Source organism: Numenius arquata, chromosome 13 (genome assembly GCF_964106895.1).
Source record: "Numenius arquata chromosome 13, bNumArq3.hap1.1, whole genome shotgun sequence".
Lineage (NCBI taxonomy): Eukaryota > Metazoa > Chordata > Aves > Charadriiformes > Scolopacidae > Numenius > Numenius arquata.
The window spans coordinates 1,801,227-1,822,577 of NC_133588.1; the positions used below are offsets into that span (position 1 = coordinate 1,801,227).

The window sequence follows — 21,351 nt, forward strand, 5'->3', positions numbered from 1 at the left end:
AAATAAACAATTCCAGTTCTCAGTTGCCTCATCTGGGTAAGGGGTGATGCTAGAAACCAAGCCTAAAGTCTATTGCTGCTCTAACAGATACAGCTGATCTGTTATGTAAAATCTGAGCAGTTCATTTCAGACATCTAACTTCTACTCAGTAGGTGACTTGTTTGGGCCATGGAAGGACTTTTGTTTGCTTTACATTGGATATCAGCTACCGAATTGTGCCAGTGCTTAACACCTGCATTCCTTCTTGCATATCATTGAGCCGCTCAAGCAATATGCCAGCATATTTCTGTGTTTCAAGGTCAGTAAACACGCATCTGGTAAACATGCAGCACTGGTGCTTGTGTAACTGCATGGTAAGCTGGTTGAGGGAGCTGATCTAGCTGAAAACTAACCGTTTTCCTCCCTCGAGTGACGGGTTTCCTGCTGATGACATCAGTGATTGGGTTAACCGTGTTCATCTTCGCGGAGGGGAGGAGCAGAAAAGCAGCGAGACTGCAACCACTTGGATTTTTTCCGTTTGCTATTGAAAGCAGCAGCTCCTCTCTGCACTCTTCTCTGGATTTACACGTATGGAAATGATCAAATTGCTTCCAAATCTGAAAATGTAACATGTATAAACTGCAAAAAATTAAGTAACAAGAAGATTCTTCCCACCAACAGTGGCTTTCATATGCTCTTAAGATTTGTTGCATTTAACTCGCAGACCCAGAGATGCCTATGTTAGTGCATCTGCTGAACTGTTTTAAGGACAGGCTGCGATGCTGGATAACCCTTCTTGGAGTGTTTTGGAAGGCTCGAGTCAGTGTTTCAAGAACTTTTTTTTTTTTTTTAATCTGGTCTTGATTTTTGTCTTGATATCTTACCTACAAACCTTATACCTACATAGATCAACTTGATATGGTGGTGGGTGTTTGGTGCTCCTATAATTTTCTTTTTTTTTTTTTAAATCTTTTGAAACCAGAGAAACGGAAAAGCTTTTACTAATCTTCATATTTCTTTGTAAGTTAATTATGAAATTTCTGTCAGAGGAAATACAAAATCTGTGGAAACGGGAAGTATTTTTGTCCCATTTCTGTATTTCACAGATGTCCAGGATCTTCAGTGACTGAGCTAGAACCTCTCAGCCACCGGGTCCAGTATTACCAGACAAGTTGTTCACAGCCTGTTTCACTTCCTGGCACTCAAATTGCAAAGGTGGCAATTCTTTCCCCAATGTCTGTACTGTTTGAGAAATTACTACAACCCATGAAGCTTTTTTTTTTGTTTTTTCTTGCAAAGCAAAAGCAACCACCCCTCTTCCCTAAAGCTGTGACCTCAGAGAGATATCAGGCTGCGTTCAGCTGCTTCTGTCATGAGTCAACAAATTGAAAAAAAAAACCAAAAAAAGACAAGACAGAAATGCTGCTGCTTGGAATCAAGGCTCTAGCCTTAATGATCAGAACTCAAATGACAGGGCACTTAATTTTGCCCCGTTTCTGTAGCTTGTCCCCAGATTATTTTGTAAACTTCACTGGGATGATTCCCCTATATAATGGGTAAGTATTTTTACTCCAAAGCTCTTTTGCAGCATCTGGTCTCACTGTTTTCATAAAGCATTTCTTTCACCAGTTCCGCAATGAAAGAAAAGCACAGAGCCCAAGAAGGAAGAATCCGAGTCCCCCTACGGGTTGTTGCTGAGAAACGAAATAAAGATTAAAATACCTAAGATTAAAACTGAAGCTAATACAGGTTTTGTCAGACAAATCAGAAGAAGGAAGGTCCCTTTCATCTGGAATACAAACATTTGAAGAAAAAGTTCAATACAGCTTTGAAAAGTCCATTTGGATTAATTTTCCTGAGTATCATCCTATAGTTAAACATCTAAAGAATCTCATCTAGGCCTGTGCTCATTTTTTTCTCTGAGCCCTTTATTAAAAATTAAATAGACCATGACAAATCTATCCATGCTAAAATGTAACTGAACTGAAAATTGATCCCTTAAAAAAGAGGGAAAACCATAACAAACCACTGAGTAGTATATTTCCAGCATCTTAATCCTACCCTGAAAATTACTGCAATGTTTAAGTTCAGTGGCAAAAACTTCGATCCAGTTCTTATTTGAATTTACGGCATCTGATTAAGGGGGAGGAAAAAAAATCTAAAGGACTTAGTAACTTTTCAGTCTCTAAAAATGAGATTAAGGTATCTTTGTAGAAATGGCTATTCTGCGTATCAAATAGAGTGGAATTACACGAGTAATTTTACAAGTGAGGCAGAAGTTCCTTGAAGTAGATAAATTTTGATGATAAGTGGCACCATAGTGTCCTCTTGTGGTCTTTTATTGTCTGAGCTGTGACAGGTTTTCTAGAACAGCAGCAAAATTTTCAGCTGCTGTTTGTGTATGAGCTCCTCTATAACGTGACCTTTCCTTGCCTTTCTTTTCTCCTGGAAATGGCATGCGGAGAACTGCACATTGCGTCTCCCGTAAGCACTCCATCCCCAGCTCTTTACGTGTGGATGTATGTACTGTGGTCCTCTCCAGAGGACCTCTTTCAGCAACTGCTTATCTTTGTCATGGATTAAATAGATCCTGTGTTAGCGAGAAACCTTTGCAGCCAGATTGCCAATTTCTGGCCTGCTTTGTCCACAAGGCTGGTGTGAAGAAGCAAGAATGTGCTGAAAATGAAGTTCCCTATGGTGAAATGCTGCCACGAACTTGCAGAATTTCTGCCAAGCCTCACGTCCAGGGAAAAGCTGTACCTTCGCCGTGGCAATTTTTGTTGGGTTATTTTTTTCTGATGGCCAGCTCTGGGCCATTGGTCACTCGGGTTCACTTTAGTGGGAAAAAAATCTTTCAAAACAATAAATAATAGTTATGGATCCACTGCTGTGCATAGCTCAGCCTCTTTATACGGTTTTAAATATCCGTATTTTTGCTTTTTAAAAACATGTTGGCTTTAAAAATTGCAAGTATTTAATTCTTCCAGGTATCAGGGCTTTGTGCCTGTGTAGGATATAACTGAGCACAGTTCCAGTTTCCCAGAGGTTTTTTACTGTTACACGTATGCTGTCTATAAATCTGCAAACCTTTCCTATAACCAACAAGCCTATTCCTGTTTTAATTGGACTATATTTTTTTCTGGGCCACTACCCTGCTACTAACTCGATGATCCAGGATAGCTCAGAAATACTCTTCAAGTCATATGGTTTAGAAATTTCCCATGGTTTCAAAGCACAGTTCATAGATGGTCCCATTGACAGAGAAAGAAGCATCATACTGCTCTGTATTAACAACGTTATCAATTACTATCAATTACAGATCAATTATTATCTAAACCACCAGAATGCAGGTATTCCATTCAAGAAGTGTTCATGTGTTTTGGACAAACACAGTTACAGGTGTTAACCCTCAGGCTTCCAGGCCAGTGCATCGGGGACATAAACGTCAGCGACAACAGCCGTAACTGGCAGGTTCCTCGGCAGCAACGAGGCATTCCAAAGCTTCATTTACAGGAAGTTAATCTAAACTTCCTACACAGCTTTTTGAGATATCATGTTATTATACAGCCCTGAAAACAATGTTAGGGGCAGCACAATTTTACGGATGAATTAAAAAAAAAAAAATCATCATCTGAATTGTAATTTTATGACATTTATTTCTAAGGATGATACTTTTTGCTTGGCCTTGATTTTGCCAGTTAGAAAAAATAAACTAGTTTATTTTAAAATTAGGCATCTCCCCATGAAATTGAGGAAGAAGGGAAGATAAGAAAAGCTGCCCTCAAATGCAGTTTCAGATGCTGGCTCTTCCTACCCTTAAACAAATGGCAAATCCCTTTCATTGAGAAGGGACTTGAAATGATGTTATACTGTTTGATTGCCATTACCATCGCATATTGCACGTCCATAAGCTGACAGTACTCCAGAGCTCATTCGCAAGGGCCTTCCAATGCGTGTTCTGCATCCCTTTGGGAGGGCTGAGGCAGGCAGTTCCCTCTGCTGTATCCTTGGAAGCGATCAGTAATGCTGGTTTTAATTCTTCGTTCGCTTTCCCCTAGGATGAGGCACCGCATGAGAACCCGTGAATTGCTGTCTGCCAGGGGCGGGCTGGAACACCCTGTGTCTGGAAGAGCTGATGCAGTCACCATCTCGTGCGGGGCTGGAAAAGCCAAGCTGCTTTTTTTAATGCTTGAGCGGTGTCAACTGTAAGAAGAAGCGTTCGAGGCAAACTTGACCTTGCCTGCCTGCCCGGAGGATTTATATCAGGCTCTTCAGCAGTTCACCAAACTACCCTTAGAGAAGACTCAGAGCTTCTCATACAAGCTTTTTCTTTGGGCCGAATGGCATGGTTTCCTGTGGAAGCGGACTGACCTTTCAGCTGGAAGCTTATACCTACTTAAGGTAGCTCACAAATACCCAGTGGCTTACTAAATAAGACCTGAACCATGTCTTTACTTACATGATTTGTAGGTAATAAGCAATTTAAAAAGCAGCTCCTGATGGTGTATCACAGAGCAGATTGTGGATTTGCTGATCTTTAGGCTGCTGATTTCACCAATGTTAAGTTACACTACAGTACTGAAACTCAGGCCTTACCCAGTAAGTCTTGATTCTGCTAAGCTGGTCTCAGTGCTTTTCACAGTGAAACCACCAGACCTTTTCTTAGAATTGCAGTTTTTATCTGTTGGGGGTGGAGTGTGTGCTGTTTCGAGAGGGGGAAAAAAAAATAGATTAGTTTTATTCCCTCTGCTCTTTCTTTTGTCTTCACTCACCAGCCTGTACCCATAAGAAACCATAATCCCAAATTCCATTTTGCTTTGTAGGAAGCAGGTAATTTTTCACCCCCGTTATTTAATGAGAGGTAGCAATGTTGTCTCGGGTGAGTGCTGTAGTATTCTAGATGACCTAGTTTCATTCCAGCCTCATATTCCTATCAGACAGCTTTCAAGCTTGGGATGGCCACTGGAACCACTCAGAAGTCACAATCAGCATCCATACTCAGAAAAAAAAAAAAAAAAGTTAATCACCCAGGTTGAAATTTCAGTTCTCTTACAAACTAGCTGCTGAACAACAAAGTTGGTATGGGTAGATAACTTCTAATCTTTAAATATGGGCTGTCTACAAGTCAGTAAAGAACCATTGTCTTTAGACAAAAGAAGTATTTTTGCTTCAATAAACTTGAATAGTTTCCTAGGGCTAAATTCTCTCCCAAGACATTTGGCTATAGTTTCCATCCCACAGAGGGGAGTTACTGGTATATGTGCATGAGCTTGATTTTATTTATTTTTTCCCCCCATGGGGTACAATTTCAGTGCCATTGATTTCATGATGCTAAAACGTTTTGTGGTGGCCTTGATGCACTTTTTGATGCCTAAAGAAAGACAGCTCCTTGCCAGACCTGCTTTCAAAAGCAAGATGAGAGGGAAGTGCCCAGTTTATTTCTTCTTCCTGAATAAGCATGACTCCAAAAACATTAACTCTTGAGAGTTCTTTCTTATAATCCCTGTCTCCTTTTTCTAGGACAACTTACTTCAACCAGACACTGACTCCAAAGCTTTATAAAGTGGAAAACGGGAAAGAAGACGACAGAAGACCAAGCATGAACTCACTTGTTTAATGGTGAGTTATCATCTTGCCCTTTTTCTATATAAAATTCTTTGCCCCTAACAATTAATACTTAATTTCCCTTTTTTTTTGGTGGACTCTAGTTTATTAGGTGATACTTACTATGAACGCTAATGAAGCATAATTCAACCAAAGAAGGTTAAACAGAAAATTCTGGTTTTTGGCCAATTGTTCCACTTTTCTCTGGGGCAAAAAAATACTGCTGGAGATAAAAGAGTGGCCTAAGAGGTGCACCATGATGTTTCCAGTCTGACTGAACTAATGCATTTAAAATCAACAGAAATGCTTCTTAAATTATCAAAATTGGCCTAGCTTGCCCACAGAAATTGCTGGTAAAACTTTACAGACCTCAGTGGGATCGTGTCTACAAATGTGCTCATTTTAGGGTTACTGGGGAAAAAATATCTTCCCCTAGGTCTTCAAGATACCATGGGTTTTGAACAGGGGAAAACCTGGGGTTTTATTTCCTCTAAAACTGATGAGGCTGTTGCTGAGGTACACAGGACCACATAAAGATCATTGTTGTTTTCCTCAACAGAGCAAAGAAACAAAAATAAAATGTAGGTTACATGAAAGCACAGGAGCCTTAGAAGTCCTTCCACCTGTCTGATCAGTATGAGAAGGTGTAATTGCTCTGGCTTTCCCCCGAGGTGGTCTACCAGCAAGTTTGTGTGAAGTGAACTGAGAGACCTGTACCCCCTTGGCAGCAGCCACTCCACAGCATGGATCCTTCTGGTTTATTTGAAAACCTAACTAATTAAAAGTAGACTTCTTACTCAGTTCTTACGAACAAAGCATTCCCCCTCCTTTGTCTCCCTTCTGCTCATTACACATTTTTCTTTCTCCCAGTGACCTGGGGGTTGCTTTGTCAAAAAGGCAGGACAGATTCAGAAAGGTGGGGATTAGGTCCTTCTTTCGACACAGGACATGTCGAAATAGCCTTATCTTCTTCCCCTGCTCTAAGATTTATATCCTTCCATAGACTCCTATGCAATCTGAGGACAAAACTTACATCACCACTGGATTGGCTTGTCACTGTACACAGATTCCTTGATTGAGGAGTATTTTAGTCAAAAATCTCCAGAACTAGCTGGAGGTGATACTGCACAGTAAAACGCACAGACTGCTCTCTAGAGCTCTTTTCCTGACGATTACATAAAGCATTTAAAAAGGATCTTTTTACTTTCAGGGCTAGCTTTCAAACACAGACAATGAATAGCATTATCAACTATTAATTCATGTTTAAACTCCACGGGAAGGCTACCGTACGCTAAACGAAGGCCAAGATACCCGTCGCCGGCGCCAGCTTTTTCGAACGCAAAGGCAAAAATTGAATTTTGCTCCCTCGGGGAGGGGAGGTTGAGAGGCAGGCCTGCCCCGGCCTTTACGGGCCCTGCCGCCACCCAGGCGTCCGTGGGGCTGCCGGAGGGGGTGGCACACCCCACCGCCTCCATCAGCGGCACCTAACAATGGGGCAGCCCCGGCTCCCAGGCCCTTGCCTGAGCAGCGGGGCCACAGTTCATCTGCCCCGGCCGTCTGCTGCCTTAGCAACTGTCTGCTTTGCGTGTGGCTAGAAATACCCTCGGCTCCGGCCGGCATTTAAATTTCCCCAGCGCACCATCTCACCCCACGCCTTTTGTGTGGCCACCGTTCCCTTGGGCTTATTTTCAGAGGGTTTCACGCAGCCAGAGAGCAGAGCAAACACAAGGGAAACCGCCCGGCCGCCACCGCAGGCGCAGGAAGCGGGGACAGCTGCCGCCTAACTGAACTTAACCGTAACTCGCATAAAAACAAACCCCCTCCCTCTGGGGGTGACAGCACGCCTCTCATCTGCTGTTCGCCAGCCCAAGGCCGGGGTCTAACACCCTGCTGGGAGCCGGGACGCTGCTCAGTCGCCGCGCTCTGCCCCTCTAAAGCCCCCCAGGGCTCCGGCTGTACCCGCCAGCCTCTCCCTTGAGGATGCTTCATCCCCCGCCGCGCCGCCCGCCATCCCGCCACCACCCGGCCCGGCCCCCCGCTCCAAGCCACGGGAGGGCCGCGCCGCCCGGCCCCAGCCCCGGGGATCGGCCCCAGCCCCGGGGATCGGCCCCAGCCCCGGGGATCGGCCCCCCTGGAGCCTGGGCGCGGTGCGCCAACGCCCTCCCTGCATCGCAGGATCCTGCCCAGCAAATGGCGGCGGGGAGGAAGGGGAGGAGGAGGAGGAGGAGGAGGGGGGGGGGGGGGGGGGGTCGGAGGCGGCCCGGGGCACGGCGGAGGGAAATTTCCTCCCCGAGGCGGCCCGGCAAGGGAGGGCCGCGGGCGGAGGGCGCGTAGGGGGCCCGCCCCTCCCCGCCCCGCGGCTCCCGCCGCCCCCGGGCCCGGCTCCCGTCACGATGACTGCGGGAGGAAGGCTCCCCCTTCCCCGCGCCGCCTCGCCGCCTCCGGCCCCTCCTCCGCGCCCCCGCTGCTGAACGCGCCCGCCCGGCGGAGCGACCCCCTCCCCCGCCACCGCTCCTCGCTGCGGGGCGGCCCCGGCCTGCCCGCCTGCCGGCCCCGGGGGCGGCGGCCGCCGCGCCGCCTCGCCGCCCCGGCGCTCGGAGGGGAATGGGTGGAGTTGAGGAGCGCGGTTTCCTGAGAGGAAGTGACCGCACGGGGCAGGAATGCGCCGCCGGCTCCGCGCCGCGTCCCGCCTGCCTGGCTGCGGTGCCGCGGGGAGCCCTCGCCGCCCCGCCAGCCATGCCGCACTTCACCGTGGTGCCGGTGGAGGACAAGCACCGCGCCGAGTACGACAGCGTAGAAGGGCTCAGCTGGGTGGACTACCGGGAGCCGGCCGCGCCGCCCGCCGCCAGTGACTCCTACGACACCGTCAGCTCCGACGGTGAGCGGTGCACGGCCGGGGCGGGGGGGCGCCGGTGCCGGCCGCTCCCGGCGGAGGAGAGCGGGAGAGAGCCGGGGCGAGCCCGGCTTCCCCCCGCCGCTCCGCTCCGCTCCCGCCGGCCGCGGCAGACAAAGGAGGGGGCGGCGGCAGCGGCTCTCGGGGGCGGCGAGGGGAGGAGGAGCCCCCGCGGGGTCGGTGCCCGGGCCGTGCCGCCGTGGCGAGGCCCGCGGGGAGCCCGGCCCGGTGGGCGAGCGTTGCGGCCAAGTGTCAGCCCGGGCGGCCCGGGCCGAGCGGCGGCAGCGCAGCCGGCGGGTGCTCCGGGGATGCGGGTGGCCGGGGAGCCCCTCGGCTGCGCGGAGGAGCCGGGCCCGGCACCACCCGCCCCGGGGGTTCCCTCCGGCGCTTGTTGATAGCCCGGGGAGCAGCGGGGAGCGGGGACGGGCCTTATCGTTGCTCCCACAAGCTGCAGCCTCCAGAGGTGATAAGAGCACGCAGAGATAGCTCAGATATTTTCAGCGCTCCGCTACTCAAATAAACGGGTGGTGAAAAATTCAGTTAAAGTAGCCGAATTTCAGGTGACTGCTCTTCTTGTTTGTGGCATCTTGAAAAATCGTCTCGGACCTTCTTCCTCAAACCAGGCCTCTGAATGCTACAGCCTGTGTATCCTGCCTGTGTGGCTTTTACAACTGCTCCTGGTAGGCAGAGCTGCTCTGTGCTAGTGGTTAATTTATTCCAATTGCAGAAGAGGATCAGGTAAGTAGGAGGGGATTTTGGGTGGTGAGGAGTACATTCTTTAATTAGGCAGCTAATATTGGTGCTCAGCCTCTCGTGGTGTTTTGCTGTGACTTTGAGGTATATATCCATTTAAATACGGTGAGTGCTTCTAGTGAGAAAATGAAGGATATTTAGATTTGGAGGGTAGAGTGGTACTGGTAAAAAGTTGATTTAGCTCTCTGTGGGATCTCTTTCTTTTTTCTGCCTTGGTTATGTTTGGTTCTGTAACCTTTAAGAAGAGGATCTTCCCGTGGGCTTAGCTGGTGAATCTGACTTGCCCTCTTTGAATCATCCATGACTTTAGGCAACAAAAGAAAAATCAGTAAACACCTGACCTGTTCTTCCTCGCCTGTGCAGTCAGACTTTTCAGAAGGCAAATGTTACTGGATGCATAATAATCCCTGAAAGGAGCCTGCACTGCTCAGGCCTGTGCTCCAGGAAGAGAAAAGGGTTATTTTGCTGAGTGGTGCTCAACTGTCGTGAGATCAAGGTCCAGTTTCTGCCTTGTCACCGTGTTCAGCTCTCCCTGAATCTGTGCTTCAGTCTCCAATACATACCATTCTTTTTCTTTGTGTAGTTTTTAAAGGAATTCTAGCTTTCATATACCAAGTAGCTTACATAGACCTAATGTCCATTATGTCACTTCTTTCCGGTTCTAGTGTGGGCATTTTGGAATGATAAAAAGTAGGTGCTTTCTCCAACTCGTCTGCTATCACAGACAGTCTGAGGCTCCCAAAGGCTGTGCAGGGCCTTGACTTCACTTTGTAAAAAAGGTCTGTTTTACTCTCGGCTTGCCTAATGTATAGTTCACATGTATGATAGTAACAGGTGTTTTTCACCCATCTCAGCAGGTTGAGACCTCGTGGGGTTCTTTTCCACTAGGTAGCTTTGGCCAGGAGTTGGTAAGTGTGATTTGTGGAAGCTACTGCTGTGGTGGACAAAGGAAGGTCAGCTCAAACTGCCTGTCATTTGGATGTGCGCAAACAACACACCTCCAGATACTCAGCTCCCTGCCACAGTCTGTCAGTAGCTGGCAAGCCGTGATCTCTTAGGTACTGCTGTTCCGACTGCAGCACGGAGCCATGCTGCTGGAAGTTAGCTGAGTCTCTTTATTTTAAAACTGATAAATATCTAGTAACATCTCTAATAACATATGGTAGTTAGTTCTGTTTCTGTTTGAACTATAACTGCCTCCTATTTTTTAATTTACTTTCACAGTAATTAAGTGTTGTTTCATGTCCTCAGGGTGTATCTATAAAGATATGCTGTCTTGCCTACCTGTACTGACAAGCATGCTCGTCCCCACTGGCCTCTTCTGTCTCTTCCTAGGTTTCTTGGGTTTCTGGCTCTGTAGAGGGGAATCTGAACTCCCTTGTGTTGTTGCTTTGGTTCTTGGTGCTTCTTTCTACACCCTGTGCAGTGTTAGCATAGCCTCTCATGCTGGGGGAGCATTGATAATATGACACGTGGAGACGGGAAACTCCTGTTGAAGACAGAGCATCTCAGAGCTGTTTAGCGCTGGCTGGAGCTGCAGAGCAAAGGGAAGAGAGTGACCCTCCAGAGCCTTCTGTGGCTCGTGGAGGTGTTTGTTGGTTTTGGTGATGCCCCTGATTCCAGACGAGGTAAGCTCTGTTTGACTTGAGTGCAGAGTTTCAGGCCCTAGCAAAGTGCCCACGATTCGTGTTGGCACTGCGTGAACGTGCACAGCGCTGCCTGAGCACTGCCCGTTGTCCAGTCTTTCCATGCCATCCAGTAGCTCCACCATAGTCAGTGTGAGGAGTTGGTTACAGTTGCTCTGCCAAATCTCCAGGGAAGATTTTATTTTATCAACTTGCTATTCAGGACCTTATTTAAAGCCTTCTTTGGGTTGCTGAGTTTGACAGGAGATGAGTTAAAGTGACTCAGTAACGATACGTCCCTTCAAGCCTGTGGTCTGTCATGGTAACGTAACTGTGTCTAGCTGGTCTGGAGCAGTGGGCAGTTGCACAATCTCTTACCCTGTTGCTTATGATTCTGACAGATTCTTGTTTCACTCTGACCTTTTCACTCCAACCTTTGTTTGTCATACCCTTGTTTTTGAATCTTTTTTCTGAATTTTGCCTTATTTGGGACATCAAGTGATACGGTGTCATCTACATAGTACAGATGTGGAGCCATTCTGCAAAAGAATTTGTCAACCATTTCCATAAGATGACTAAATTAGTGTGCAATAATTTAGCCTTACTAGATAGCTCCCGTGTTTGCTTGTGAATAAAACTAGCCCTTTTTTTTCTAAGCAGATTCCATCGACTGCCACTACTTGTAATAGATTTTGACATCTTCCATTTAGAAAAAGAAGTACAAAGAATTTTCCTGTGATCCTATGATAAACATGTGAGCCTTGCTTTATGGATCGGCAGGGATGAGAAATGTGAATTTGGCATCTCTTCAGTCTTTGAAATGATGCCAGCATGTTAGGTTGGGTACACAGGGTAAGAAGAGGGAGAGTGGGGTCTGAATAGCATTTAGAAAAGCCAAGTAAGCTTTGCTTTAGCAGGAATCTCAGCTCCACAGTGATTGTGCACCCTGTTAACCAAAGTGCGGCACTGGCCTGTGTCCTGTGGGAAGTTATTTATCTTACCATGACTTTTGTTTGTGGAAATGAGACGCTAATCAGCTTGGTGTCACTAACCAGCTTTGGTCAGCTGCCACCCTTAGTTTTTGCCAATGAATTGCTCTGCTTATGTTCCAGTTATCACATGTCTTGCTTTCAGCCCAGAGTTTCCGAACTAGACTTGAGACCTTTTCCTCATGCTTACAGTCTGCATCAGTATGTGCAGTGCCCTTGTGCACCGACAGATTATGCTGCTTGTTTGCAAAAAGCTATCTTTGAGAAGATGGATAAAGAAAGTCCTGGTGTGACAGCAGTGCACTTTTACTTCAGGCTTCCTCTTGGTTCACTGCTTTTTAATATGTGATAACTTACTAGTAAAGGTTTTAAGTCCTTTACGAGACTTGAAATAAAGCTCACATAAAATATGTCTGAAGATACTCTCAATGGGGATACATAAATCATTCAAAAATTCCTTTTCAAAGCGCTTAATTCTTATATGTAGGTGTTTTGGCGAAGTCCAGAGATAAGATAAAATTAGTCGTATAATGAATTAGCTACTACAGCTAAATAGGAGCGACAGAAACATGTGTCCAAATATATTTTAGGTTATCTTGAACTCCAGAACTTCTGCTAGCAGCAGTGTGGGTAAGTGGTGCTGTTACAGTAGTCGTAGCAGGATATTTTTGCATAACCTCTGTAGCACGTGCACCTTCAGCGTCTTTCATGTTGCCTCAGATCTGCAGTGAGAAGCCTGGGGAGGAGCTGAGGCAGTGGCGCTGGATTGTTTGGCGGAGGAAAGAAAAGGACCTGAGGAAAGAAAAGGACCTGAGGAAAGAAAGTGACCTGAGGAGGGGAACACCCTGATGTCAGTGAACTGTCTCTTCTGGTGGTTTGTAAACAGTGCAGAGGCTGCATCTTCTTCAATTTAGTTGCGTTTTGATGAGAGAGGGTTTTTTTCTGTTCTGCTAAGTAAGCTTGGTAACTGCTTTCCCTCACTGGAAAGTTTAATGTGTGAATTTGGAGATGTTAAAGATGTCCTGTCAGCACTAAATACGTCAATATTTGTTCCTGTTCCATAAAGGATACTTGTAGGATACACAGCAATAGTTATAACTTGAAACGCGGATCCTGAAAGGGGTCTTAGCAGCAGGGTCATCCTCCTGAAGCCCTGGATTTTTTTTGTCTGTGTAATGAGCAATTAGCACAGCACTGCTAGCAGTGCCAAACTCCAGAATACTTTTTTTCAACAATACAGGTGCATAGATAAGTAGAGTCTTGCTCCAGATAAAGAAAGATAAGAGCGCGGTATGTGAAAAATGAGAGTGGAGAAGTGCTTTGGGACACGATCGTACCGCTGGGGTGGGTGAGGGAGATGGTATATCCTTCCTTTGCAGCCTGTAAGCAAAGGAATTTCTCCAAGCAGCTCATTTTGGTGGGAGTCCATGGTGGATACCTCAAGTTTCTTTTAGCAGCATACAGTTTTTTAAGGTTTAATTCATCTATATAAATGCTTGTCTAAGAAAAGAAAGAAGTTCATGCTACTGCATAAACTGTCAGTTTTGCTAAGCGTGTACCTCCTGGGTGGTTAGGACGGAGCTGGAGAGGCTGCAGCTGTCCAGTACCAAGGGGATCTTGGTGCCAACTGCTGGCGCCCAGGAGACTTAGCTAAATATAGAAAACCAGGGGCCTTTTTGTGGGTTCTCTGGTATTTCAGTTATTTGGAAAAGCTCTGGGAAGTATCTTTGTGATACGTCTAAGTGATTTGAAAGCAACTCCCGTAACTGTGTATTTGTGATTCTGTATGTTGCAAAACCAAAGAGAAGATAAAAAAAAAAAAACCCAAAAACCCCCTTTGTAGCTGCTCTTTTTTTGTGATTTGGATTTTTTGTGATTTTGTGATTTGTGTATTAGAAGGCTAAGCAATTGCACACAAAAAGACATGGGTTTTCCATTTAATTTTACCTGCAACTGCTTGTTCCTTCTGACTTTTTAAGTGCCCATTTCAAACTTGAGTTGAGACTAAGTTTGGGCATTTTTTACATACTGAAGCTATGTCATTTCATTCAATTTCTGCACTTTTAAAAAAAAATTCAAATGAATTTTTGGGTTTCTTATATTGTGTTCGTAGTACATCTCTCTCTCGTATAAAATTGATCTGTGTGTGTTTTATTCAATTCCCCATTAAAAATTTCTTCAGTGTTTCACTTCCATAAAAAAAATACTGACATTTCCTTTCTTTACCCCACTGCAGCAAAATTAAGGAATGCATTTTTGCGTGCTCTTCAGTGTAAAGTTTAAGTTTGGCTTTTGCTCTGAAGCTCTGTGTGGAATGGAGATTAAGGTACTTTGCAGCCTCATTGACTAGGAAGTGTAGCCAAACAAAATAAATGCAGTTGGCTGAAGTTAAAGAACAGCAACAACCTTGGGGAAGATCAAACTTGGTGATCACCGCTTTCTTTTTAAGTGCACATAGCAGCATGGGGGATACCCAGTGCCACCAGGAGAGAAAAGCTGTATTTCCTTTTCCAAGACCAAATTGAAGATTTACGCCTCTTCTTGACGATGATGTAACAAATAATTTAGTGTGCAGACTGATTTATATTACAGAAAAATTGCTGTTACCACCAATATGTGGGAGTAAGATTTATTTGATCAAAGTGTTCGTGTCTTCAACCTGTTGGTTCAAGGTTTTTTTGTTAAATACTTTGAGCTGTGACCTGAACCATGGAGAAAAATTGCACCACTTTAAGACATGGTCTAAAGCCTATTGGAGTTATATTTTAGGAACGTTTCCATTGAACCGGAACCTTTGAATCGGAAATTTTGAATCTTTTAATCGTACTAAGCTTTGTTCTCACAGATAAGAAAGTTTCAGTATTTTTTGCTGCTTGATTTAGTAAAATCTCTTTCTTAATTATTAGTTTTCAATGGGCATCTGTTTAAATGATGCCAAGTGATCCCTTAGCAATGAGTAGTACTGTTCTTGTTCTTTCAGTTGAGCTGCTTCGGATGATTTATTTCAGTATACTTGGATTTTTTCACGCATGGAGAACTGTGCATCGTTCACAGTGGTTGCTGTAGTGAATGCTAGGCAAACAATGTCTTCTTTTTAAGCAAGCAAAATAATCGAATACCATACACAAAAAAATATTAGTCTTTTAGCAAAATCAAATACTTGGTATACATTTAATATGTTCTGTCTTTAAATGTAAGAAGTCTAAATGACCAGGAAAAATACAGCTCTTATAATGCATGTAGGGTAAACTTCTCTGGATTTTGGATAGGATAGCATTTTGTATACTGGTACGTGGTACAGGCCGCCTTTCTTCTGCTGTCCTCTGCATACCCACCCGGTACCCGGTTATTCAGTAGGCTGTCTACTGCCTATTTGTCCTGAGGGACTCTTACTTCAGGCATTGTTTCTTAAATCTCAACCTGTCACTTCTGAACCATAAAAAGAATTTACTGGAGCTAGAGGAGTAGCATTTTTTCCTAATAGGTCATGTAATAGGGCTTTAGATTTTGTGGTAGGTATTAGGCTTGGCCTGGAAAAGATGACTGTTTACTTTCCGGCAGTCTTAATTCATGTCTGAGCAGCAGAGATATAAGTTAGAACAGTTCTGGCCATATGTATTTTTCAAAATTTTTGTTGCTGCTGCAGGGGCTTGGTGGAATTTTTTCTTAATCATCTTTTGATCTTCGTTCTGCTCTGTAGGACAGAGAGGCAGAGTTTGACGTGCAGAATAAATAGCTAATTGCCCAAAAAGAGTTTTGACTCAATTAGCTTATGGATGAATGGGGAAGATTGATAACTTGGCAGTTGTGCCAAGTTAGCTCTGCTTTGCTGACCTGAGGTAGCCTGAGACTTGCTGGAAGTGTAAATGGAATGGCATTTTGCTGAGCAGAAGATAAGAGGCCAGTGCCAGGCTGGGCTGGGCAAGGGCTGAGGGAGGAGGTTGCTGGTACCGGTGGGGGGACGGTCATTACCTCACCTTTGTATTGGTGGCCACAGTGCTCTGACAGGAAACCGTGAAGCTTGTTTGCACAGGACATGGCTTAGCAGCATTTCCAAAGGCACCCAGATTCTGGGTTTGCCTAATGTTCTCTGGAAGTTTGTCCCACAGGTCCATCCCCTTGAATCCACGATGCTTAAATTGCCCCCTTCTCCCTGCTCCACCCGAGTGACCAGCATTGTCCTAGAAGCCCAGCTCTTTCATTTATTGACACGTGGTCTGTAATATAATTAGGATGCAATTCATTGATCACTTTGAAAATGAGAATCAAAGCTGTGAGCTGGTGTTGGAAGCTGGCTCGCAGGGGACCGTAGCAGAGGTTGTATAACAAGATCCTGGGAGAGGAAAGATGACGCAGAGTTCTGTGTTTGGGGCAGAGGCAGCCTGTACTATGTATAGGTTCAAACTAATTATGCCAGAACAAAACTGTATGTGCTTTTTTTTTTTTTTCCCTACAGTCTAATTGCTAACCTTCATTTTCATCTCCTACCAGTAGCCAGAAATTTCTTGTGTCTATCTGAAGGATTTAGAACGTCATTCGATCGTTACAGATAGCTTCTTATTGTGAAGCAGGTTACACCATCCAAACTTTTGCCTTTCACTTCCATGTCAAAGGGAAAAAAAGGTTTTTATGGTGTGCCATTAGAAACTCCCCATTTGCTGAGTTAGGGTAACTCCTAAGCAGAGCCAACTTGCTGAGGCTTGCTCTTGCATACTTTAAATTGCTGATTGTGGCAGTAAAACACAGTTTTTATGCCTTGGAGTGTAATTGTTTTTCATAAAATTATCTGCGGCAGTGCTACGTTGTGTTATGACCTTGTCTGTGCTTGCAAGCTGAGCAGCCTCGAGCTTAGCTATTATGTGCAAAGTCCACCTCTGGATTTCCATGTAGGAGTCAGGTCTGAGTCAGGACTTGGAGCAATTCAAGGAGACGGCGGAGCTGCTGCTGTCCCTGATGGAGGACAGCACATCGCTGTTTCTCCTCTGCCTTCTGCCTTTGCATTCAGGAGCTTTGCCTTCCTCATCCATGTCTAAATAATATAACTGACATCACTTTTATCACTACTTGCTATCGTATATGTTTGTATCCAGAGTTGATGTAAAGGACAAAGGTAGAGGTTCTTTAATAGTCTTGTGGGTCGGATTTAAAAACCTACTGCTCCCCAGTATTTTCAGCTTGCTTCCGCTAAGGTTTTCACTCTCCAGTCTGTGATTTTACACCATGAAGTGTTCAGCAGCAATACCACTTGTCTGTCTCCCCCTGACAGGATCCCTTCCTTTCCCTTGATTCAAATCTGTGTTCTGCACCCTGCACTGGGACTTGATCTCCAGGGCACAGCTGTTTGTGGAGCATCACCTTGCCAACCATATCCAAATTCAATTCCCACATGGATATAACATATATCTTGGCTACTTTGCCTAAGCAGACACAAACTATTTGCTTTTGATGTGGCTGTATGTTCCAGAGTGGCAATGTCAGGGATTAATTTCAGGGAGGTTGCAGCGAAACAAGAAGGAGGTACAGTTTAGCTATGTTTGGTGAATCCCAATGCTATGTAATCAGATGGTGGGATGATTATCTGCCTTGTGTTTAGATGTCTTTTAGTGTACGTGCAGGGAGCTTTAAAGCTTTATAAACGTGTGTTTGAACGTATATTTATTTTGCAAGTACTGTGGATTATTGCTTATAATGTGCAATATCAGAGCGCTCTCCACCCTCTAAAGTACTCCATGGGATGGAGTGACTTCCTTTGCTTGGAGGAGTCTCACGCTGACTTGTACTTTCTTTGAGTATCATGACCAGAGTTACAGTGAGTTTTGGCTGTTTGTAGCACTTCGCACTGAAAGGTCAGCCCTTCATCCTTGGAGCGTATACAACTTAGCTCTTTCTTATCTTTCTCTGTTTGGTTTTTTTTTTTTGTTTGTTTTCTTTTTTCCTTAGTTAAAACAAATCTCTCACGCGCTTTGTTTTCACATGGAACAAGGTACTTCTCAAATGTAAGAAAAATCTGATGTTCAGCACTTTCTGTATGAGTTAACTGAAAACTTAATAATTCTTAATAAAACATTCAGGGCTTCACAGGAAACTGTAGCTGATTAGAGATATCTTTCTACTGTCTTCCAGGAATGGATAGTTGATGGGCTGAGAGAGTTGGGGTTGTTCAGCCTGGAGAAGAGAAGGCTCCGGGGAGACCTTATAGTGACGTTCCAGTACTTGAAGGGGGCTACAGGAGAGATGGGGAGGGACTCTTGATCAGGGAATGTAGCCATAGGACGAGGGGGAATGGTTTTACACTGAAAGAGGGGAGATTTAGATTAGATGTCAGGAAGAAATTCTTTGCTGTGAGGGTGGTGAGACCCTGGCCCGGGTTGCCCAGAGAAGCTGTGGCTGCCCCATCCCTGGAGGGGTTCAAGGCCAGGCTGGATGGGGCTTGGAGCAACCTGGTCTGGTGGGAGGTGTCCCTGCCCAGGGCAGGGGGGTTGGAACTCGATGATCTTTAAGGTGCCTTCCAACTCCAACCATTCTATGATTCTATGTCTGTTAATGTACATTGTATGTAATGCATAGAATGTACATACATTGACCTTTGCAAAGTCATTAAACCTCTTTTTTGTATTATTTTCTGTATGTCTGGAGATACTTAGCACCCTGGCTCATTCCTCCTCTATTTCCACTTTGTTTCCTGCAGGAAGTTTTTTGAGCTGCTAGTAGTGTTGACTGAATGGTCACCGTTCCCACCTGCTTGTTCTCACTCCATGGTTTGGGCCTGTATAATTGTTTAGTTGGCACACGTTGAGCTGGAGCAGGGAGCAGGTACATCTGAAATTGTGGTGTGGGTTGGGGTTTTTTTTTTTTTTGGAGTCTGGATTTTGTGCTGTTGATCTGTTCTCTTTCTTATTGCGCAGCCATGGTCAGCTGCACAGAGCTGAAAACAGTTTCCTGTAGTTGGTGTCAGAGAGAAAGGTAAATTGAGTATTGCATGGAATCTCCACGCGGGTCTGGTAGATGTATGTTGCTGTCTCTCAGGGAAAGTGAGAACATTTTACAGCAAGGTTAAAGGCTTTTCCTGGGGCAGGGCAAATGCTAGAATGCTTCTCCCTATACTTTGGTACAGGGTGTGCTGTATCTGAGGTGCCTTCGTGCATGTGAAGGGACAGCTTCAGGGAGGATAGTCGTGAGAAATTATTTGGAGTCGTTCCACATGAAAGAACCTCTGAAGTGGATTACAGTGAAGTACAAAGGTTGTTTTTATAGTGTTTTTTTCAGCTGGCAATGACAAATTATATTATGAAAGCTCCTAAATGATGTGATTTCCTAAATCCGATTTCTCAAAAGTGACTTGGCATCTTTAATTACATGGGCATTCTTGGTGATTGCACCTACTGTATAACGAAGATAAGCCTCAGTGTGGTGTGTGCTGGTATCCAGAGGACCTCTTTATGAATGAGCAGGATGGAGTGAGTTCTGGTAATTATGAATTGCTTAGAATCATTAAATTAGTATTTACTTATATATCGTATATAAACCTCCATTTCATCATGCTGATGCTTTCTTTTTTGTGATATTGTATATGATTCATCCATTAATGGGTAATCATATTAAAAAGTATTGAAGATGGAAAGAAATACATCACTGTTTTCACTTGAAAGCTGAAATGCCTGGAGGGCTAACGTCACAGAGCTATACTTTCATGCCATTAGCAGCTCTAAAACGCTGTCTGATTACACCCCCAGCAAGCGGCAGATTTGTGGCACACACTTTTCTGAGTGTGCAAACAGCTGGCAACGTGCCTCTTAAATGTGGCTGCGTTTGGATTTAATAAATAGCATTTTCAGTAAGATCCTGACACTTGTATACTTTCTCAGTGTTGAAAGGATTATAATGCCAGGATTATATCAGTGTCAGCTTAGCTTTCTGTAAGAAACCCTTTTGCTTCCTGCAAGAGATTGGTCCCATTCAGCATTGCAGCCAGCAGTCAGTTTGTCGGAGGAGGTGGAAAAAAGTTCTTTTGGGAATACGACATTATTAAACTTGTCCAATCCTCAGGACGTCACTGAGAAGACATTTACTAAAGCATGTACTAAGAGCAGAAAGAAGAATAATGGTAAACCAAATTACTGAAAATGGCAAAGAGCTGTTGCTAAAGGGTAAGTACTTCATGTTGATATTAATACCTACAAAGGATTATAGTGTTCTGAAACTATCAGTGCATCTTAACCGAAGAATAAAATCATTGCGCTTTCTGAAATACAGGATTATTAAGTTGCTAAATACTTTGAGTTGTGTAGTATCAGCTGACTGGATTGGTAAAGCTGTTCTCTAGTTTTGCAAAATACAGTAAAAGTCTGATAGTAACATCACACGTTTATCCAGGGATAAATCAAAGATCTGGGCTTAATTGTACACTTAATTCGGTACTCCAGTGCAGCCTCACAGTTGCATAGGTTGTTGGCTGGGAAAGCTTTGGCTGTTTCTTTCATGCAGAACACAAACAAAGGCAGTCTTTAGAACTGTTTCAGAGGAACTAATATATTACCAACAACACAGCTTTCTAATTCACTTTTTGGTAAAACTGTGCTTTGTTTGTGTCACTGTTGCAGAGACCAAAGCTGTTGCTGCTGATGAATATGTACACGGTATCTGCAGAGTAGTGTGTGATGAATTGTAAGAAGCACGCCTTTACTTGTTGGGTAGAATTCAGTAAACTCAAAACTTTAACAACAATGTCAATTTAACAGTGAAGTAAATAATGTGTGTGTCTGAAAATGGTGCATGGATATGTTATATTCTTAAAATACCCCTGGGTGTCAGTAGTTTGGCCCTAAGCTGCAGTTTCTGGTGGAAGCGTGTGTCTGGGTCTGGCATGTGTGAGTTCAGTGTCCTCGGTGTAACTGATAGTTGGAGCCTGTGTTTTAAGGACAGAGGGTCTCTTTGCTGCCTAAAAGCTGCCCAGGTAAAGATCCATCCTTTCATTCTGCTATTCGTTCCTCTCATACAGCCGTATTGTTGTATGGGTTGTTTTCTAGTGCAACTTTGGCCTTTATTTTCATAAAATACCGGGTCAGCCTCAAATTTACACCTCGCATGTTCTGCCACCTTCAGTGAAAAAGACCCAAGCTCTCAAGTGAACTGGCATTAACAGATTCCAGTTGTTTATTTCATTACCAGTGCTTAGTTTGTAGTGTGACTGAGTTTTATCCGACCAGATGCAATGCTATTTATTTCCTGTTTCTACTATTTCTGATATAAATATAATACTCCTTATAAAACCCCAACACCTGAAACCCCGCCCTCCCCAACCCCTAGAACTTAGTAAAGTTTCAAAATATTTTGAGAAGTGTTTTTTCTGAGCTTGGAATGTCGCTATCAGTCTTTTGTTACTGTAAACTAACAAAACTCTTGTTCTCAGTATTGAAAAACCTGAAAGTTACATCTTAAATCATGACTTTCTGTTTTGCATGAAAAAAGTGCTTTGGCTAACACTGACTGCTTCGTAGCTAAAGTGAAA

At 44.5% G+C, this 21,351-nt stretch overlaps 1 protein-coding gene across 3 annotated transcripts in view; it reads left to right on the forward strand.

Moving 5' to 3' along the window:
- The first annotated feature begins 8,187 nt into the window (after positions 1–8,187).
- The window catches only part of SLC12A4 (solute carrier family 12 member 4), a 50,426-nt gene continuing 37,262 nt past the window's right edge, over positions 8,188–21,351 (forward strand). For 2 of the 3 annotated variants that reach the window (XM_074158072.1, XM_074158071.1), the window contains exon 1: positions 8,188–8,461. In XM_074158072.1, the coding sequence (XP_074014173.1) occupies positions 8,188–8,461 (274 nt within the window). The remainder of the gene's footprint in view (positions 8,462–21,351) is intronic. The other variant, XM_074158074.1, reaches the window with a different exon arrangement.